We start from the raw sequence: 18543 nt of genomic DNA, 5'->3' as shown, positions 1-18543 counted from the left end.
ATCAAAAGTACCTGATCCACAAACAATGCCACACAAACAACCAGAAAACATCTGATCACTGAGACCACTGTGCTTTTTACATGTAAAGTTGACATAGTTTTCACTCTTAAAGGGATACAGTCGTCGGAACTGTGCTCAAAGGTCGTACGGGACCCATACGATCAATGTAAACACTGTATCCAGGGTACGATGGTGACTGATGAAAGTTAAAACAAGTCTGTAACAATGCGCAGTACTTCGTATAATTTAAATGTTGCAGCTCTGATGATGTGATGATGTGGCGCATCTAGATATCGTGCACGAAACACATTGTTTGTAAACAAGAAACTCACACAGGCGCAGTCCGACCACAGTTTCCCTTTAACAGTGATGGTCAGTTTCTTTGGCTTGAGGGGGGAGTCGGTGGAATTGTGGAGGGGAGTCAGCCTGTTTTTGATTTTGGTAATAGGCAGTCACCATATTTTGGAAATGCTCAATAGGGCGAGGGGGTTTCAGTGTGGTTTTGATATTAAGACACCTACCCATAATAGCCTAACATGCATCGTAGCAGCCGCGAATTGCAGCATTCAGTTGCAGTTTTTAGCGTGGCCTTCAGGCGCCTAACTTTCAATTTATCACATGGTATCTGGATGTTTGCAAATTTAAACTCTTGTGTTGCAAAGTTTACTATTTCTGGTGAAATATGCATTTGTTCACAAAGCATGAGAAAACATGCTCCTTGACTGTTTTCTCCATGAGAACTCTGATAAAACAGCAATGTGAATTATAATTCATAATAGATTGATGCAGTCACATATATTACAAACATGAGAAAATGGAAACTGTGTGTGTCTTTCAGTGTCGATCGGGTTTTGAAGTAAAAAATGTGTTTTGCATGAGTAAAAAAAAAATAACCAGCCAAAGATGGATTTTATCGTAGCTGTCTGTTACGCTTTCAAGGATGAAATAAAAAGTCCCATCGGCAACTGTAGACATCAGATTTGGCTAAAAGTTATAAAACTGGCTCCCGGGGCTTGTCACGAGATGTAATTGGTTGCAATGTTGTCTGGGTAAAACCACACATAAAAAAACTATTGTCAATTGGTATAAGAATGCTAGTGGTCAATGAACAAATGCGTTGGATATGTGAACACACATAACACGTCCTATGCGATCAAAGTGAACACATGCCACTCGTCCTGAGCGTCGAGAACTTTAGAGTGATAGCTGTTCGTTGTATCATTTGTTCTGCGACATTTACCTAAGAACCTGGTAGGATTATAGAAACGTTCATCAGAATTGCCGTTTCTATAATCTCTTATTAATTTATTTATTTTGATTTATTTTATGTTATGTCAAAAAGGACACAGTACATATAAATCAAGTGTTGAAATGGTTTCTTAGAGCTGATTTTGTGATCGTGTTCCGAATGCTTCAGCACTTAGTAACAAGTAAATGTTGATGACAATTTTTAAATTTTATCGACCCCAGGACAAAGTATTAGAATGATATTCCATTTAGATATCATAAAACTATTTTGGTATTCGGCACGGATAAAACGAGTTAGTGGACATCAACTCTTCGATGCGAGCAAAAGTTGGTTTCTTGGGCCTCAAGATGTGTGCTGTAATCCCTTGACAACCTCTTGTTGGCTTCCCATTGTGAATGACCCGCTTCTGCCCTGACTTTCATCTTTTGTGTAACCCGGCTATAATACACTGGGGCAACCAGCCTGTGTTTGCCTTTGAATTGGCATGGCCGGGCCATTTAGGGAATATCAGTGTAGGGTATAGAGATTAAGCAAGAGGAAGAAAATATTGTTCCCCGGATTTTTCTGGAAAAGTAAGAGAGGCAGCGAGCACATTTTGTTTCAGCTTTCATTTCATAACAATGAATGTCCAGTAAATAGATAATACAAGAGAGAAACAGACACCAAATATTGTTTTCGGTGATTTTATTCACGCTGAAACAAGAACACAGTTGCTGATAAACTGTTTGCTTCAAAGAAACAAGTAGCTGAAACTTTTGATATTGTTTTAGTTATTACATTGTTCTGTATCTGGTTTCATTGTCTCCTCCCGTAACCCATCCATCACCATAGTTTGAATCTAACTCTATTGTTTTCTGTGGGAGAGTTGGACCTGTACAGAGAAACATGGAATGTAATTTATTTAGGTAGAATGCGCCTCGGGAACAGATATTCGGACTCTCAAATATTTACAATATTCTTTTGGCCTACTGTATTACCACTTGTGGGAGCTTTTTTCATGCTTATGGGGTGAATAAAATTTCCAACGGCTTAGTTTTGTGAAAATCAGGTATTTTATATCCCCCACAGATAAACCACATGGATAGTGGCCATTTTGAATTTGAAATATCGGTATTAAAATATTGGGAAATGTGCTTTTCTGGTACCAAGATTTGCACGCTGACCCCCGATTTTCGTTCTTGATTTTGATAGTGAATGGTTGACATTTGCTTGGGGAAATTTTTATGCGGTTAAGTCTTTCATTTTCGAGGCGCGAACTACCTTATAGGTATACAGTCACCTGTAATCTAAATATGCCCATATATGGTCAAAGGGGCGTCCCTTGGTATTCAAAATGCCCATGTGAGGGCGCTGTTTTAAAAAGCGGCCACCCGCTTAAAATCTGTGATTGGTTAGATTTTCTCTTTCCATGGTAACTGTGGCAAATTGGAATAGGTGACAGTATACCTTTAACAACACTGATCCGATGACTATAATTCGATGGTCAACAATAGTAATGCACATTACATATACAGGTATTGTTTACACAGTGACTAATGGGTAGTTAAATATGCTTTTCAAAATAGAATAACAATGCAAAACACCTACAGAGCTAAAATGTGAAAAAGCAGAAGTTTACAGCTTTAGTTCCTTGAACTTGCTGAAGGTAGGGACCGGGTCAAATGTTACATAGTTATTTCGAGTTAATTTGACTTTGATCCCATGTTTTGGCCTCTTTTGCCAGTGACAGTGAGCCGATACCTTTTACATGACGGTCTGAAAACACTGTAGTTCCTTCTGCGTGAATTCTGAATTCATGCTTACTGGAAAAGAAGCTGAGCACAATTCTAGGAACATGTATCGAATCTGACAAGCACATGACGTACCATGTGCTTTAGTGATAGAGCCGTTCCTAAATTAATCTGCTTGTCAAATATAAGTCACTAAGCTTTTAGCCGTAACTTTTGACAATACTATCATTATTTTTTCAAAAATCTACATTTTCTTCTCATTTTGACTTGCACGTTGAAATACAAAGTACATGTGTTCATGTGTTCGGTATGCAAATACAACATATTGTGTACAGAATGCAACATTACAATCGGCACATGTATTCTAGTCTGGATAATATTGACCAATAATATTGGTCACAAATATAGAGTCTGCATTGATAAGCTGATTATTAGCCATAGCAACATGATTTTGGGAATAAACTTGAAACTGTCTTGTACAATATATTTGAAAAGTGTGTAAAAAGTTATACTACTAATATAGATTTAAGCATCTCGAAAAGTATAAACAACAATTAAAGCCATACCAATACGATTATTCACAATATGCTATGTCCCGGATGACAATACATGTTCTGTGCAAAGTGCAGAGAAACAAAAATAACTTATGTTGGTTAAGGTAGAATGCGCCTCTGAACAGATAATCGGACTCTCGAACTTTTACAATATTCTTTAGACCTGCCACATGTGGGGGTTCATTTTAAAGCTCTTGGTGAAAGAAAACTTTTCACCGGCTTAGTTTTTGAAAATCGAAAATTTTTATTTTTCGCCATAGAGTTAACACAGGGATGGCGGCCATTTTGAATTTCTAATATCGGTAAATCTTCGGTTATTTGTTTCTCTAGTACCAAAATTTGCACGGTGACCCCCTATTTTTATTCTTGATTTTGAAAGAGAATGATTGAAAGATTCCTTGAGGAAAGTTAGAGCAAAAGTTTAAGTCTTTCACTTTCGAGGTGCATATTACCTTAAGGTAGAATGCGCCTCTGAACAGATAATCGGACTCTCGAACTTTTACAATATTCTTTAGACCTGCCACTTGTGGGGGCTCATTCTGATGCTTATGGAGTTAAAGCTTTCACCGGCTTATTTTTGTTAAAATCGAGAATTTTTATATTCCCCATAGAGATATCACAGGGATAGCGGCCATTTTGAATTTCAAATATTGGTAAATTTCGGGTAATTTGTTTCTATGGTACAAAAATGTGCACGGTGACCCTTGATTTTTATTTTTGATTTTGAAAGTGAATGGTTGAAAGTTTGCAAAAGTTTGAGGAAAAGTTTAAGTCTTTCACCTTCGAGGAGCGAACTACCTTGAATTGTCAATGATACTGGTCAGGATGATAATTCATTGTCAACTCTAACATTATGCATTATATCATACCAGACTATTGATGGCGCAAATACTGCAATCTTATTGGTTGAGACCTTAAAAAATACCGTCCTGTATTCGCAATATAGCACGGTTGGAACAGGCACGAGCTCTCAGCTAGAGAAAAATTCCCTTTATGACGTTTCACACAGAATTTCAGTTTAATATCATGATATAACAGCAATAAACCACGTCAGCAACGGGTAAGAGAATGGCTGAAAGTTTCCTTGAGAAAAGTCTGAGCAAAAGTACTTCAGTTTCGTAGCGTACTACCATAAATTACCATACATGTCATAACATAAAAACAAAAGAGCGGAGACTGGTCGAACTCACATGAGACATGCAATATCCATAGTCTGTCATAACAAACACATTACAAAACCCCCATATATACCTCAGCTATTAGAATGATTGTTTACAAATATTGCACGATCGTTCTCATGACGAAATCGATTCTACAACAATTATAATACCTTTAGGCCTAACACTGACCATGGTAGGATTTGATCGCCAGAGACATTACCATAACGTTTTATGCAAGCCAGTTACCGCACACGAGCAAACTACAAACTGAAAATTACGTCCGTTCATCGAAGGCTTCCTTTTACTTATAACTGGCCATCCTTCTAGGTTGACTGCCTGTCTTTTTGGCAAGACAAATCTTTTTGTTTATGCTCGATGCACTGCCTTTTGATTCTTTCTGTTCTTGCAAACACTGAAATGATCCGACAAGGTTTACCTTGAATCAAACATTATACGCATTTAAGAAAACAATATGTTGGCATCAAGCCTAGGCTTACATATCATAATAAATATTCAATATTTTGAATGTAGGCATAGGCTTGTGATCTAAAGTCTGTACGCACTTTCTGTTGTATATGATCGCCATGGATAGCTTACAGTCCCGTTCCTGTATCACACTCAAATGCATCAGATTGCCTTCTTGCACCTGTGTCATCTTCATCGGGTTCACTGTCAGCATCTCCATTATCTTGTGGGAGACACTTCTCTTGGACAGAAAAGAACATCGAGGCATCGTCTTGGCTAGAGTTATCACAGCATCCCCCGTTTTCTGCGTCTGTGCAGGGTTCAGAGGACTTGGTGACGACCCATCTTAGTTGATCAGAAGATTCAAGGTCGCCACGGTCCTCCTCGCAAGTTTCCCATCTCCTGTTTGTAACATAGAGAACGTATGTAGTGCCGTAAAATGGCAGCTGTTCCCATTCTGCCTTGTTGGTTAATTCCAAGTCCAAACCTACCTGGACCCTTTCCAAAGACGTGTTTTCAGATTCAATTATGCAAGATATTCGGTCGATCACACCAGCGTCGGTCTGCAGAGGGCTAATGTCAATAACTCTCAGTGTTTTATTGACCCTGGCTAGACAACCTAGCGTGTCAAGTACTGCAGCTGACGCTCCACATCTGTGGAGATGAAGTTCCTCAAGAACCTCGTTCGAGGTCAGACAACTTAACAGCGAGATTACCCCCTCGTCGCCGATGGGATTCTGATTCAAGTTTAAGTACCTCAAACTTGGATGGTTGGGCAAGAATTCTCTGAACACCGAAAGGCCTTCTTCTGTTATACCGTTTGCAGACAGGTCAAGTCTCGTGAGTTGCGGTAAGTCGGGCAGCCTGTTGGACAGCGCCTTTGCACCGGCTGATTTAATCTGGTTATCACTTAGGTTGATTTCCTCAACTTCTTTTGCACTGACTAAAGCCAGAGAAAGAGCAGCAATGCTTGCAACCGTTAGCATATTATTTCTCAAATTGATTTTTCTGATGGACTGACCATTGTAAATGGATCCCAATAATTCCATTCCTTCTTTATCCGTAAGAAGGCATCTGCCGAATTCTAATTCTTGCAATACTTCGTTCTTTATCAATCCCTCAACCAGGGTGCATAAGAGCCATGGAGCCACTCCACCGCCAAAAGTAACCCTTTTCAGACTTTTGTTCTGTGAAAGTGCCAGAGCGATGTCATGGACGTCAACGAGGCTGTAAACCAATGCCCTTGAAAACTTTCTATCAGCCTGGTCACAGAAGTGGCTGCGCAACCTATTTTCAATGTGCAGCTCTTCCAGGGAGCTTGACCTTCTGAGAAGGTCTCCTATTCCACTGACCGATTTCTCTTGCCTTTGGCAGGAGTAGCTTGTATGAAGTATTTTGACACTGGGATTTTGCTGCAATACCGTGCACAAGCTACGCATGCCCTCGATATCAAAATCATTATTGTTGATATCGAGTTTTGTGAGTGACCTGTTTTCTGCTATCGCATCCGCTAGATGGGAAATTTCGATGTTGCTGAGTGAGCAACCCTCCAATCTTAGCGTTTTCAGATTTTTTGAGGTTTTAATTAGGGAAACCAATGGTTGTATGCAGTCTGAGTTGCATGGAAATCCGTGGGGTCTCCCGAGTTTACAGCAGGACAAGTCAAGTCGTTCTAGTTTTTTCAAGTGCTGTAACCCATATGAGCAGAGGACTCTCATGGCATCTTGTGGTGTCTCATCACCATCAAGAGCAAAAGAAAATTCTCGAAGGCGGTGCATACACTTCAGCGTCTCTGCAAGCAATCCCATCCTCTTTGTATTCATTCCAAGGAAATATAAGTCCAGGGATTCGATAGAAGAAACTCTGAACCCGTCACACAGCACTTTAACTGCGTCGTCGATTATTGTTCGAGTGCAGGCAAGCTGGAAGTGGCGTAAATTTCTTCTCCGCCCGAGCAACTGTGAAAGTCTGAGAAGAGCGTTGAAGTTTGTGTTGTTCACCCGGGCCGAGAGAAACTGGACCGATCGGTTGACCTCCAGAGCGTTGAAAAAAGCTGTGTTTGCTTGTTTGTCGTACTCCCATTTGCAACCCCTCACTATCCCGAATTTCAAGTTCACTACTGAACACTGATCATTCTGCAAGACATTGGCCAGGCCGAAGACTTCCTTGGAAGTCCACTCGACCAGCACAAGATTCTTGGGCATCATCGGGGCAATTTCAGCACTGTAACGCTCCTGGTCGGAACAGTCGCACAGGCACTGCAGATAAAGCCTAAGGAGAACACATCTGGGAAAGCATGATACCCTACAACTCATCTGATACCTCATGAATGAGAAGAGCACCTCATCGTGGTCTCCCATCAGGGCTACCGTAAACCGTAGGACAGTATCACGATTGTCACTCAGGGTACTTGTTAGAACTCTTCTCAGTCCCCCCTTAGACCTTGCCTTTTGGATTTGACTCCAAGTATAGACTGCTACCAGGAAATCTCCTATACTTTCATGAACTAAATCATACTCAACGTCCTTGTCAAGAGCCGCAAGAACGGGTCTCTGCCTCAACAGACCCATCTTCATCAGCGTGAAGTTTCCCAGCAATTCCTCGATTGCTGTTTTGGTAAAGCGTACTTCACCCTTACGTACAAAAAGGCATTCTCCTAACTTTTCTAAGCACTCTATGTAATCTCTCGGCAACTGACTCAACTCCGTCGCTTTCAGGCTGGTTTCACTCATTTCAGCAGCTTTGCGGGCTAGGAACACAATCAAGGCCTGGTAAAACTCAGCCAGCTTCGTTGGTATGTTGTTCGTTTCGTTCCATAGGGAACAAACGAGTGCAACATTGATGAAATTTTCACAGAACATATTCAAAGGAGGGGCACTTGAAATGACAACTGTTACGTGTTCTTGTTTTTCCTTGTTAGCAGGAAAGATTCTGGACACGTGTTTCTTCATGTTGTCTTGTTCTTCGTTAGATACGAGAATCTCTCTGTCGCAATTTTTAATCAAGATGGAGCGAACATCTTTACTCACAAGCTCACAGCATAACAAAACATATGAGTTTTTGACTGTTTTATCTTTGCATATTCTTTTGGTAAGCTGCCTCTGAAGTCGTTTTTGTTTGTCTTTCATCCCATACACAAGGAATACAAAATTCTGAGGCTTACGAATGACATGCCTCCAAAGAGCTTGTAATTTTGACAAGTTCCAATGCAAGTGACTGCTAAGAAAGTCAAATACCGTGGCCATAACATTACCACGAGGGTGGCTGCCATCAATAAGGAAAGGTATCTTCTTTTTGATCGGGCAGTCTGCCTTTCCAACCGCCCAATCATAAGCGAGCGTTAAGCAGAGCACAGGACTGTAAGCTCCGGGCTCCTCATACACCAGAAGGTGCTTGGGATTGTAAGAATCCTCAAGGGGGAGAAAAATATCAGATTGGGATATTTTAACTCTCATTCTCTTTCTCTCTCTCTCTATAGGAGACTTTATCAGTCGGTAAAGCTTGAAATCCAAGCCGGGAAATTGTACTCTCTCAGCATACCAGGGAGCCGGACAACGCCAAGAACATACTCTTTGATACAGCTCTTTCAGTTCTGCCGTACATTCTTCAAGAACAAAAGGGTTCTCATCGGTTTTAGGTCCTGCAATAATAACATATATGATATACTTCATTCAATTCTGTGCAATTTGTCAGTAGAAGATTGATCTTGGATAATATGCAAAGCATAAAATGAAAAACATGACATTATATATCCTTAGGAGACACAGCAACTGTAAATCCTCCTACTTGTACCTCAAATGCAAAGTACTGACCGAAAGCAACTGTCGGCGCGCAATTTTCTATTTCATGTTGTCTGTCAATCCTTCTTCTTGCCATCCTTGGGTGGACTTTATTTCATAGGGCAGCCTGGAATACTTTTTTGGAAAATCTTCCACCCCTTCCAGGATATCAAAAGGTCAACCCCTTAGCTACTAGTAATGACGACAGGCAACGATTACACCCAACATTCACCCAACAACCGCATACCCTAACCTGACCCCCTACCCAAACAATTTGGCGGGAAACGCCAGGTTGTAAATGTTCACGGCTTAACGGTCCTAATGCTACTCACAAGGTTGCCTTACATACTATAATAAGTACACTAGGCAACTCAAAAGACAATAAGTGTTACCTCGTCCGAAAAGTAGACCCCACAGTCCTTTGGATTTCTTCTTCTCTGGCTGCGCCGACGATGAGACTACGTCGGTGTTCTGCGTGTCATCCATTCTCATCATTTGGTAATCATCTTCATTTTTACCCTCAGGCGTGGTCTTTGCCTTGCGATTCCTTTTTCTTCGTTTCTTTCTGCGAACCTTTTTGGCGGTCAGAGCAATTTCGGCTTCTGTTTCGCTACCGTCAAGAGTGTCTATATTTGATAAAAAGCCCAAAGCGTTAGGTTAAAGGTATCCTGTCACCTGTTCCAAGTTTGCTACAGTTACCATAGAAGGAGAAAATCTAACAAATGACATATTTTAAGAGGGTGGCCGCTTTTTACAAACAGCGCCCTCACATGGACACTTTGAATACCAAGGAACGCTCCTTTGACCATATATGGGCATATTTAGATTACAGGTACCTTTAATTAACTTTGACATTTCCAAGACCTCCCATGGCGTGTCAGAATGATTTAATTTTAATCAAGAAGATACGAAGAATTATGCAACGCCTACTTTCAGCATTTTCCCCTAAGTTTTACAAAAGCAATACATTTTGCTCTATGATTTTGTGTTTACCATTCAGAAGATCGGAAAGCTGGTAATAGCAAGTCGTTTCAGCAAGTCATTTAGCATAAATGCTTCGCTTCCTATGAAACGCCGTATTCTCCGAGTCTGATGAACATGTCCGGGCGTCGGCGCATGTTTTGGGTAAACGCAATACAGTAAGTGTGGGCTTGAAATCTCACGATAGCTCTATAGCATCGCGATAAATCTTCCACATCGCAATCACAAAATTAGTTTCTCCAAGACTTATACTCCGGAGATAGCACACAGACCTGTGCTCCATTCATGCTTGTATCAAATCTGTTGTTGCATTGGGCACTATCGTCATATGTGCCAAGTGAAAGACTGTTGATAAAAAGAAATAATTTTTCTACTTGAAATTACAATTGCGAACCATCGGACGGACACGTGCATCAAAAATGGAAATCTGGAATCGATGAAGGTATGGCAAGCCAAAGGAAAGTCTTTCTTATGGGATGCGCCATTGGTTCTTGCGAGGCGATGGTATTCTTTATTTGGAGGGGGATAAGCAGAACATATACATATTTTTTCAGCATTCAACATTTTACTCGTAAATCATATCAGTGCATCCTCGATGGGATGGCTTATATATGAAAACCCACAAGGGTCATTTTTGTGAGAGAATATAATTATTATCTCGTGCGCACGAGATACTACATTGTGCGCACGTGAAAGTATTTGGTGTGCACGAGATATACCATGGTAAAATTACTCCATGGGCAAACAAAATCTAAATTGGAAGGTAACTCCAAATTGGAAATTAATGCAATGCAATCACTGCGCTGGTACTGTTGACCAATGATAGCAATACTTACAATAGCCCATACCTGATCCTGTTTTCGTGAGCAGTGTAGCCATCGGTAGAAATGGGGCAGGAGACCAGACCAGTATCTCGCGCGCTCGAGATACTAACACGTTTCCACGAAATATTATCACATGCGCACAAGAAACTGGGCGACATACTTTCACGTGCGAACGAGATAGTTATTCGTGCGCACGGAATACTGTCTCGTCGTCACGAGAAACTCCCAATTATGTCCGCACCAGATACTATCTAGTGGCCACAAGATACTATCTTGTGCGCTCGTGAAAATATCTCGTGCGCACAAGAAACTCTCTCGTGACCACGAGAAAATATCTCATGCGCACGAGATACTTTCACGTGCGCACAAGATAGTATCTCGTGAGCACGAGATAATAATTTTTTTACTCTCTCAAAAAATTCCCTTATTGGCTTTCATACTAATATCCCTTCGAACGGGCAAGGTAATTTTGCAAATATGCATACAGGGTGCGCACTCTTCTGTTTACTTGTTATTATTTGTCTTTGCCATCCTCTAAAATTCATTCGGTTCAGAAATTTTCTCTGTACGACAGTCTTAAAGGTTATGGCCTGGCACAGCAATACAGTCAGGGACTGCCAATAAAGCTGTTAACGAAGAAGGGTGTTTGCAAGCGGCTAGTGTCTTAACAGGGGAGGGAGCAAGATTTTTCTTGTAATCAGCTTGGGGGACAAGGTGCTCGGAAATTGTTTTATCATCGACAGGCTGAGAATCTTTCCCTACAAAATCATTTGGCGCGGGGGGGGGGGGGTCTTGGCAGTTGTGTGTTTGTGTGATGTCATGGGGATAGTGCCAGTGGGACTTTTCCCGATGGGAATATATGTCAAGAGGGGACTCTTTCAAATCGTCGCAAGAGGTCTTTTGCAAATCGAGTTCACTTTCTCCTCCATATTTTGATTTTAAAAAACCTGATAATATTGTATTTTTATGTAAAAACAGCTATTTAGCTATATTATATTTCTCGAACCCGTCTTATCGACTGCCATGTGGTACTGCAATAAAAATCAACTTTTATTACATCAGGGAAAAGTATAATTGGTTTTTTTTTGCTTGGCCCGATTTTAAAACCTCTGGATTTTAACACCTCTCTCAATGTCTCTGAAGGTATAGCCAGGGTTTTTCAAAGATCCTGATATGGTGCTCACAATCCTCTATAAGTAAAAATATGGGTACAACAAATTATGGTAAGTATATTACACAGGTTCTTCATTCAGAGGTCGTGCTAACATGGCTATACATATGAAATTCCCCGTACTTATCTTACTGTGTATGCTTGATCGATCACGGAAAAATGTTTGCCCAAGATTACAGTTTTGAAAGTTTTCAGTATCTGATCTAATATGTAAGTCAAATGACAATTTTAGAAGAAATGGCTACCGTCAACGGGTTTTCTCTTACCTCTACCACATGATGGCGTTATAAGTTTGGCCATTTCAGGGTGTTTCTGGTGAACAGCTGTGAGAAACACTTCAAAATCACGCTCATCTTTCAGTGAAACCGTCAACAGCAGGCGCTCGACCATGTCCATGCCGGACGAACCGGGAGCGCGGATTTGATTGTACTCCTCCAAATCTAAAGCGCCCTCTTGGACTAGATAGTTCAAAATGTATCCATCAACGTCGAGAGTCACAAGAAGTGCATCGCGGTAGAGTTCAAGTTTGCTGAGGAACTCGTCCCTGTAACTTGTGTTTGTTCCTACGGTTGACCTGCCGAGTGAACGAGAAAGAAAGCGGCTCTTTTCAACCTGTAACAGCAACTGTTGGCAAGTTTTAGTTTTTTTGCTGTTCGCTGTCTCCCCTGAAACTCAGGTTTGTTATCATTGAAAGCTCGATTGAAGCCCAGGTATCAAGACTAACAATAGGAAACATTTGACTTGCATGTACTTTTGCGTCCAATTCCCAATGTCATTGTCGAATGCTGGTCAGGACTCAATATTCAATATGGCAAATATGAGAAAGTTTAAACATAGACCTGTGAGCGAGTAAATATCAGGAATATCGGCATGATTATGGAAGTGGAGCAAGACAACCAGAAACGTGTTTTGAAATATGAGGTTCCCCATTGTTGTGTATCGTGTCGTCCATGCATAAATGTATATTTTTACTTTGTTATAACATTGAAAGGGTTTTACAGGTCAGATGGACTTTTGATATTTTCTCCTTGTTTTATGCGTATGGTAGTTTCATTCTCTTATATCTGCCACCTATCATGCCAACAGAAGCGTGTTGAAATACCCAGTATCCGGCTTATCAATATCGATTGTTAATGTATAGACGTGTTCTGCATTGATGTTGGTGACTAAATCCAGGTCCAAGCTTGCAAGTGACACACAGATACTCAATAATCAGTGACAGGGCAATTGCTGGGTATTTGAAAATAATATAGAAAGTAGACTAAGAAACTGGAGTTGACCATGGAACAATAAAAAAAACTGAAATATTGTCAAAAAGTCAGTTACATTTATAGCGTTAATGAAATAATACATTCTTTTTTAATATACTCTTTCTTCAACTTATGTTTATTTTCAAATGATTGTTATTTGTCATGTCAGATATTCTCACAACTGTGGCCACCGTTTTCGGTAGAATCTTTGGCCTTCTATTTGTTGACACGATTGTAATCCTTGTCAAGAAAGCACAGCTTTCACCTCATTTTATTTACAGCATACTTACAGCCAGTCGTCTCCTTCATATCTGTCGGCGCGTGGGCCAGGGTTAGGCTCCACGTCGCCGCTGAGCAGCAGCAACAGCGCTGATACCCAGACTGTCTCCTGAAGTCCCTGCGCGATGACGTATTCACTCAGTATTCGCCGGGTGACTGCATACCTGTGTGAACCATCTGCCATGGTGAACGCGCTCAACCTTTCAAGCGACGGAGAGCCTCTTTAACGTCGAAAGCCCTTACTTTTCGCTCTTCAAGCAACAATGCAAATATATTGCTTCTCCAATCTGCGATCTGAAGATTCGAGAGCACGGGCGTAGTGATTTAAGCGTGTTTCGTATTTATGGCGTTTCAGAATGTGTTGGTCAAATCAATTGTACAAGAATGTGGAGCACATACGTGATAGCATAAGGAGACATTTTGCTACAATATCGTGGTGTAAGAACTGAAATCCTTTGTTACTGATAAACCAAAAACGAGCGTAAATAAGACCCCTTCTGCTCTTCCAAAGATTTTACAAAGCAAGAAATTACTGTAAAACACGTGCTCCTTTTAGTTTGCAGCTAAAATTTGCCAGTCCAAGATTTACTCTTTCCCTCATATACTATGGTTGGGATGTCATTTTGGTTATATTAAAAACCTGCCGATTGCAATGCAAATTTGGAAAAAATTCATGTAGGTTTTCCAAAGTGTTCTGCATAAACGACAAAGTTAACATATCAGTACAGTAGCGACTCTTTTTTTGCTGATGGGGAGAGAGAGAGAGAGAGAGAGAGAGAGAGAGAGAGAGAGAGAGAGAGAGAGATCACAAAATAGAAATCAGACATGAATATTATGCCATAGATTAAGAACTTACCGTTATCTCGGCGGGAAACGTTGTTACAATTCACCAGAGTTCTCGCACTAGCACCGTAACAGGCAGACACCTCCGCTGTTATGTTTCCAAGTGAGTCCGGTGTCTCATAAGAGTCTCCCATACCGCCGTCACACCTTAGCTCCAGGGTGGACATCAAACATCATGCGTCTCTACTTTCGAGCTGCAGGGTGTCTTGTGAAACGGTTTCATCAAACATCTGTCAAACGTAGAGATGCAGCAATATGTAGGCTTGTTCAATCTAAATTACCCTATTGTTATCGCACTTGCTTTTTGTCTAAGTGTTAAAGTTTACTTTCGATGATGTTCTCAGACGTCAAGTGATCGAGTTCACCTCGTAATCGCAATCATCTTGGAGCAATGACTTTGTGTGCTTCAAGTTAAAGCAACACGGCCATTTTGCCAAAATAATCTAAAATTGTCTCTCAATCTTTCTGAAAATTTACTCATGAGTAGAACGAAATATCTTTTTGTCCTCTTCACATATAACCAGTTTCATGATGACATATTCTACGGTGTACTACAAACCAGCACATGTGTCAGGTCGTTACTGTGCTTGGGTTGTGTCAACGTCACTCATCTTGTTTGGAAGGGAGTATACCGTGTTCACGATGCAGCTCGATCAAGAATTTCATCAAGTTTCATATGATACAGAAATACGCCAAGCACATGTAAGTGCCACTCCTTCGATAACACAAAACTTACAAGATTTGTCCGCAAAAATCGGCATTTTCAGTGGCAAGATCATATTGCCGGAAAGGGGTAGAGGTACGTTTGCTCATACACCCTGCAATTTGAAATTACTCTTCCATTTTGTCCCTATGCCACGTCACCTTATACGTTAGGCCATCGTTAATGTTAAAAAACTGTGTTCATATTTGGCCAGTTTTGTTGTGCTGGTGTAATTATATGCCTCTGATCATTTTATTTTCAGAGATGTTTTAAAAAAGTACGGTCTACCTTACGCGACTGCTAAGGTAATAGTTATTCTCTGATATACATGCACAGACGGCGGATGCTAAAGGGAGGGTGTAAACATATTTCCCGCGGTTACGACCCCCTTTTTTCACCTCATGTGAACTTTTGACCTACAAAGTTGACAAAAGGTAGACTTTCGACCCCTGTTTTTAACTCTAGCACACCTTCTGACCCAAACGAGGTCATCGTGGTTGACTATTTTGGGAAGGTGTTGATCCCTGTTTAGATGTCTGTGATTGGTGCAATTATCGTCGAGTGGACTTGTCCTCTTATGAAGTACTGATGTACAGGTCGAGTATGTGATAAACTTCACATGGCTGCCGTGCCTAATTCTCTAGTGAATTGTAAGTTTTATGTCTATATGTTGTCATGTGGGTTATTTTGTCATAAACATGTCGATTTCACTTTATATTGATATTGTATTTGCTGGGACTGAATTGATGGAACTAAGGGACGGACCTAAATGTATACAATAAAATTAAAAATGTGCCTGGGGATGTACTAAAAATACAGAAAGCTGCTTCCTGTCGGTAAAATCTAAAACAATTCAAGATTTTTAAGGCTTTTGCAGATTTTTTTTACACATTTGTATTCTTATGTATTTTTTTTTTATTTTGCAAACTAGTTTGAAGATTTTTTTTTCCTAACTTTCTGCTCTGAAAATTTTATTTTCTGTTTTTGACCACCCCCTCCCAAGATCTAATGGTCCATCCCTAATTAGTGTCGAAGAGTGGTGATCGGTTAACAAAGCTTGCAAAAAGCTGCTTGTAAACTTGCTTGGATGGTATGCTGAAAGATGTGTTTGAATACTGAGTACAAGTGAGTGCAAGATACATATTTCACGGCAGAATTGTACTCTGTGAGCAGATTGTGAAGCTTGTACAATTTGAATGGATGAGCTTTGGTCGTGCATGTGTATATCCTTTTGCAAAACGAGGTCCAGATTTGAATTATAACAGAAGAGCCGCCAAGAGATCATGTTGTATCGTATTACGACACTAGTTTACGTACAAGTATACATGATAGTCCATTTTCATTGCATAAAGTTTTAGTTGAATCTACCCATGCATGTCTGAGCAATTGAGCAAACTGGGCACCTGGTGGCCATATTGGATCATGTCGCGATGAATATTGGTATACATCATGGTACATTGCCCAAATACCAATTTTGAATTAGGTAGGTTCAGGCGAGTTTGTGCAATTGTTCAAAACGTGAAACAACGGTGGCCCAAAACTACCTGTTCTCCGCATTCAAAGTCTGCTTCGCAATCAAATGTTTTCTCTCACATATGTCTCTGCATTCAAAGTCTGCGTCGCAATCAAATGTTTTTCTCTCACATATATCTCCGCATTCAAAGTCTGCGTCGCAATCAAATGTTTTTCTCTCACATATGTCTCCGCATTCAAAGTCTGCGTCGCAATCAAATGTTTTTCTCTCACATAAGCTATGTCTCCGCATTCAAAGTCTGCGTCGCAATCAAATGTTTTTCTCTCACATATGTCTCCCATTCAAAGTCTGCGTCGCAATCAAATGTTTTTCTCTCACATATGTCTCCGCATTCCAAGTCTGCGTCGCATTCAATTGTTTTTCTCTCACATATGTCTCCGAGGTATGCCTCAGTGTACGTTATTCCGCGAAGCATAATTTCTATCGAACAGCGCTCTCAGACGGTCGCTATTGACAACGACGAACATTGTATCAAGTTATTTTCAATAGATTATCGATCGAAAATTTGTTTGGACGGGCCGGGCGCTCGTGTGTTGAGGTCACGTCATAAACATTTCCACAATAACCCATATATTGACTTATACACTTAAATATCAACATTGAAGGTATCCGTTGGTTTCCTGTACTGAAATTAAATCGACGACAATTTTTTTTGTTTTGGTGATCCTTTTACGTACGTTTCGGCACATTTTGGCGCCCCTCGGCGTAGTTTGGCGCCATTGTGAACGGGGGGGGGGGGACTACACGCGAGTGAGCGAGACAACAATGTATCAATTTCGGACAAAAGGATATCGATCGATAACGTTCACTGCACGATTACAGTGGAGACTCTACGCCCTTCGCCTCTGTTCTGTGTTATTCTTGCAGTTTACTGGGATTTTCATAGTTAATATTCGCCAAAATTTGGTATAAATTACAACAACCTGACTGGTATTTGGTCTGTATAATTTAAGAGACGCTAACCGATTAAAATGGGTCAATATTAGACCCTGATTCTGCATATGCAAACGCTGTAAGATCGCCATTTTATTGAGGGCAGGAGCAAAAATTCAGCGATCGGAAAAATAAAATGCAACTAAAACAAGTTTCGTCGAGAAATTCAAAAAACTAAAACGACAGCAATTTTGTATATATATCAAGGAAACACCGTGCCACTTTTCACTATAATTGGTTCAGAATTGAGAAATTTGAACGAGCGATAGTTGTACGGTCTGTTCAGTACATTAAACGCAATTGTTTTCTATGGGAAATCGAGCAGAGTAGACACATCGTAAAATGAAAAATACATCTGAAAAAAACCGTTGGTTTAACTTTTTCATTTCGCTGTTATTTTTTATAATATTTGGTATGACACATATCATGAAGGGTAACTAAAACTCTATGGTTTTATTTTTTTTAGTTTCCCTCTTTTTTATGAAATGACGAGTTGAAGATCGTTTTGCTGTTGACTGTGTTTTTACTTGATTTTGCATATGTCTCTTATCGCTTACGTATTTTTGGAATTCCCTTGTGAAATTCTTCCCAAAATATTATAATTGTAAGGGCAGCATATACGGGAAATAGGACCTGTTGCTCTTTCATTAATATTTAGATGTGCAGCAAGGAAATACGGCGAAATTTTCAACATGACGCGGGAGGTGAAATTGACTCTCCGAACGCGCACTCCACGTATGTGTGGCAAAAATTCGGGACGCTATATACCGTACAAAATGGGGCGCCTTTGGGCCGTAGTGCACTAGCGTCTCTTAAATTATACAGACCAAATACCAGTCAGGTTGTTGTAATTTATACCAAATTTTGGCGAATATTAACTATGAAAATCCCAGTAAACTGCAAGAATAACACAGAACAAAGGCGAACGGGCGTAGAGTCTCCACTGTAATCGTGCAGTGAACGTTATCGATCGATATCCTTTTGTCCGAAATTGATACATTGTTGTCTCGCTCACTCGCGTGTAGTCCCCCGTTCACAATGGCGCCAAACTACGCCGAGGTGCGCCAAAATGTGCCGAAACGTACGTA

At 40.5% G+C, this 18543-nt stretch overlaps 1 protein-coding gene across 1 annotated transcript; it reads right to left on the bottom strand.

Annotated features, from left to right (window-relative positions):
- Window positions 1–1928: 1928 nt before the first annotated feature.
- LOC139122938 (uncharacterized) lies at window positions 1929–14432 on the bottom strand. Its single transcript, XM_070688823.1, has 5 exons — window positions 14299–14432; window positions 13454–13736; window positions 12180–12487; window positions 9330–9563; window positions 1929–8798 (listed from the first exon to the last, which is right to left on the bottom strand). The coding sequence occupies exons 2-5, from the start codon at window positions 13624–13626 to the stop codon at window positions 5287–5289; spliced, it is 4227 nt and encodes a 1408-aa protein (XP_070544924.1). The 5' UTR covers window positions 13627–13736; window positions 14299–14432; the 3' UTR covers window positions 1929–5286.
- Between the last annotated feature and the right edge of the window lie 4111 nt (window positions 14433–18543).

Source organism: Ptychodera flava, chromosome 22 (assembly GCF_041260155.1).
Source record: "Ptychodera flava strain L36383 chromosome 22, AS_Pfla_20210202, whole genome shotgun sequence".
NCBI lineage: Eukaryota > Metazoa > Hemichordata > Enteropneusta > Ptychoderidae > Ptychodera > Ptychodera flava.
This window is presented reverse-complemented; position numbering and strand designations above follow the sequence as displayed.

Bases quoted from the DNA above. Each gene is read 5' to 3' on its own strand.
- LOC139122938 (XM_070688823.1), bottom strand. From the start codon at position 13,626: ATGGCAGATGGTTCACACAGGTATGCAGTCACCCGGCGAATACTGAGT. The intron at 9,564-12,179 runs GTAAGAGAAAAC...TATCAAATATAG, and splicing joins AACGCCATCATGTGGTAGAG to ACACTCTTGACGGTAGCGAA. The intron at 8,799-9,329 runs GTAACACTTATT...TTATTATTGCAG, and splicing joins GGGTCTACTTTTCGGACGAG to GACCTAAAACCGATGAGAAC.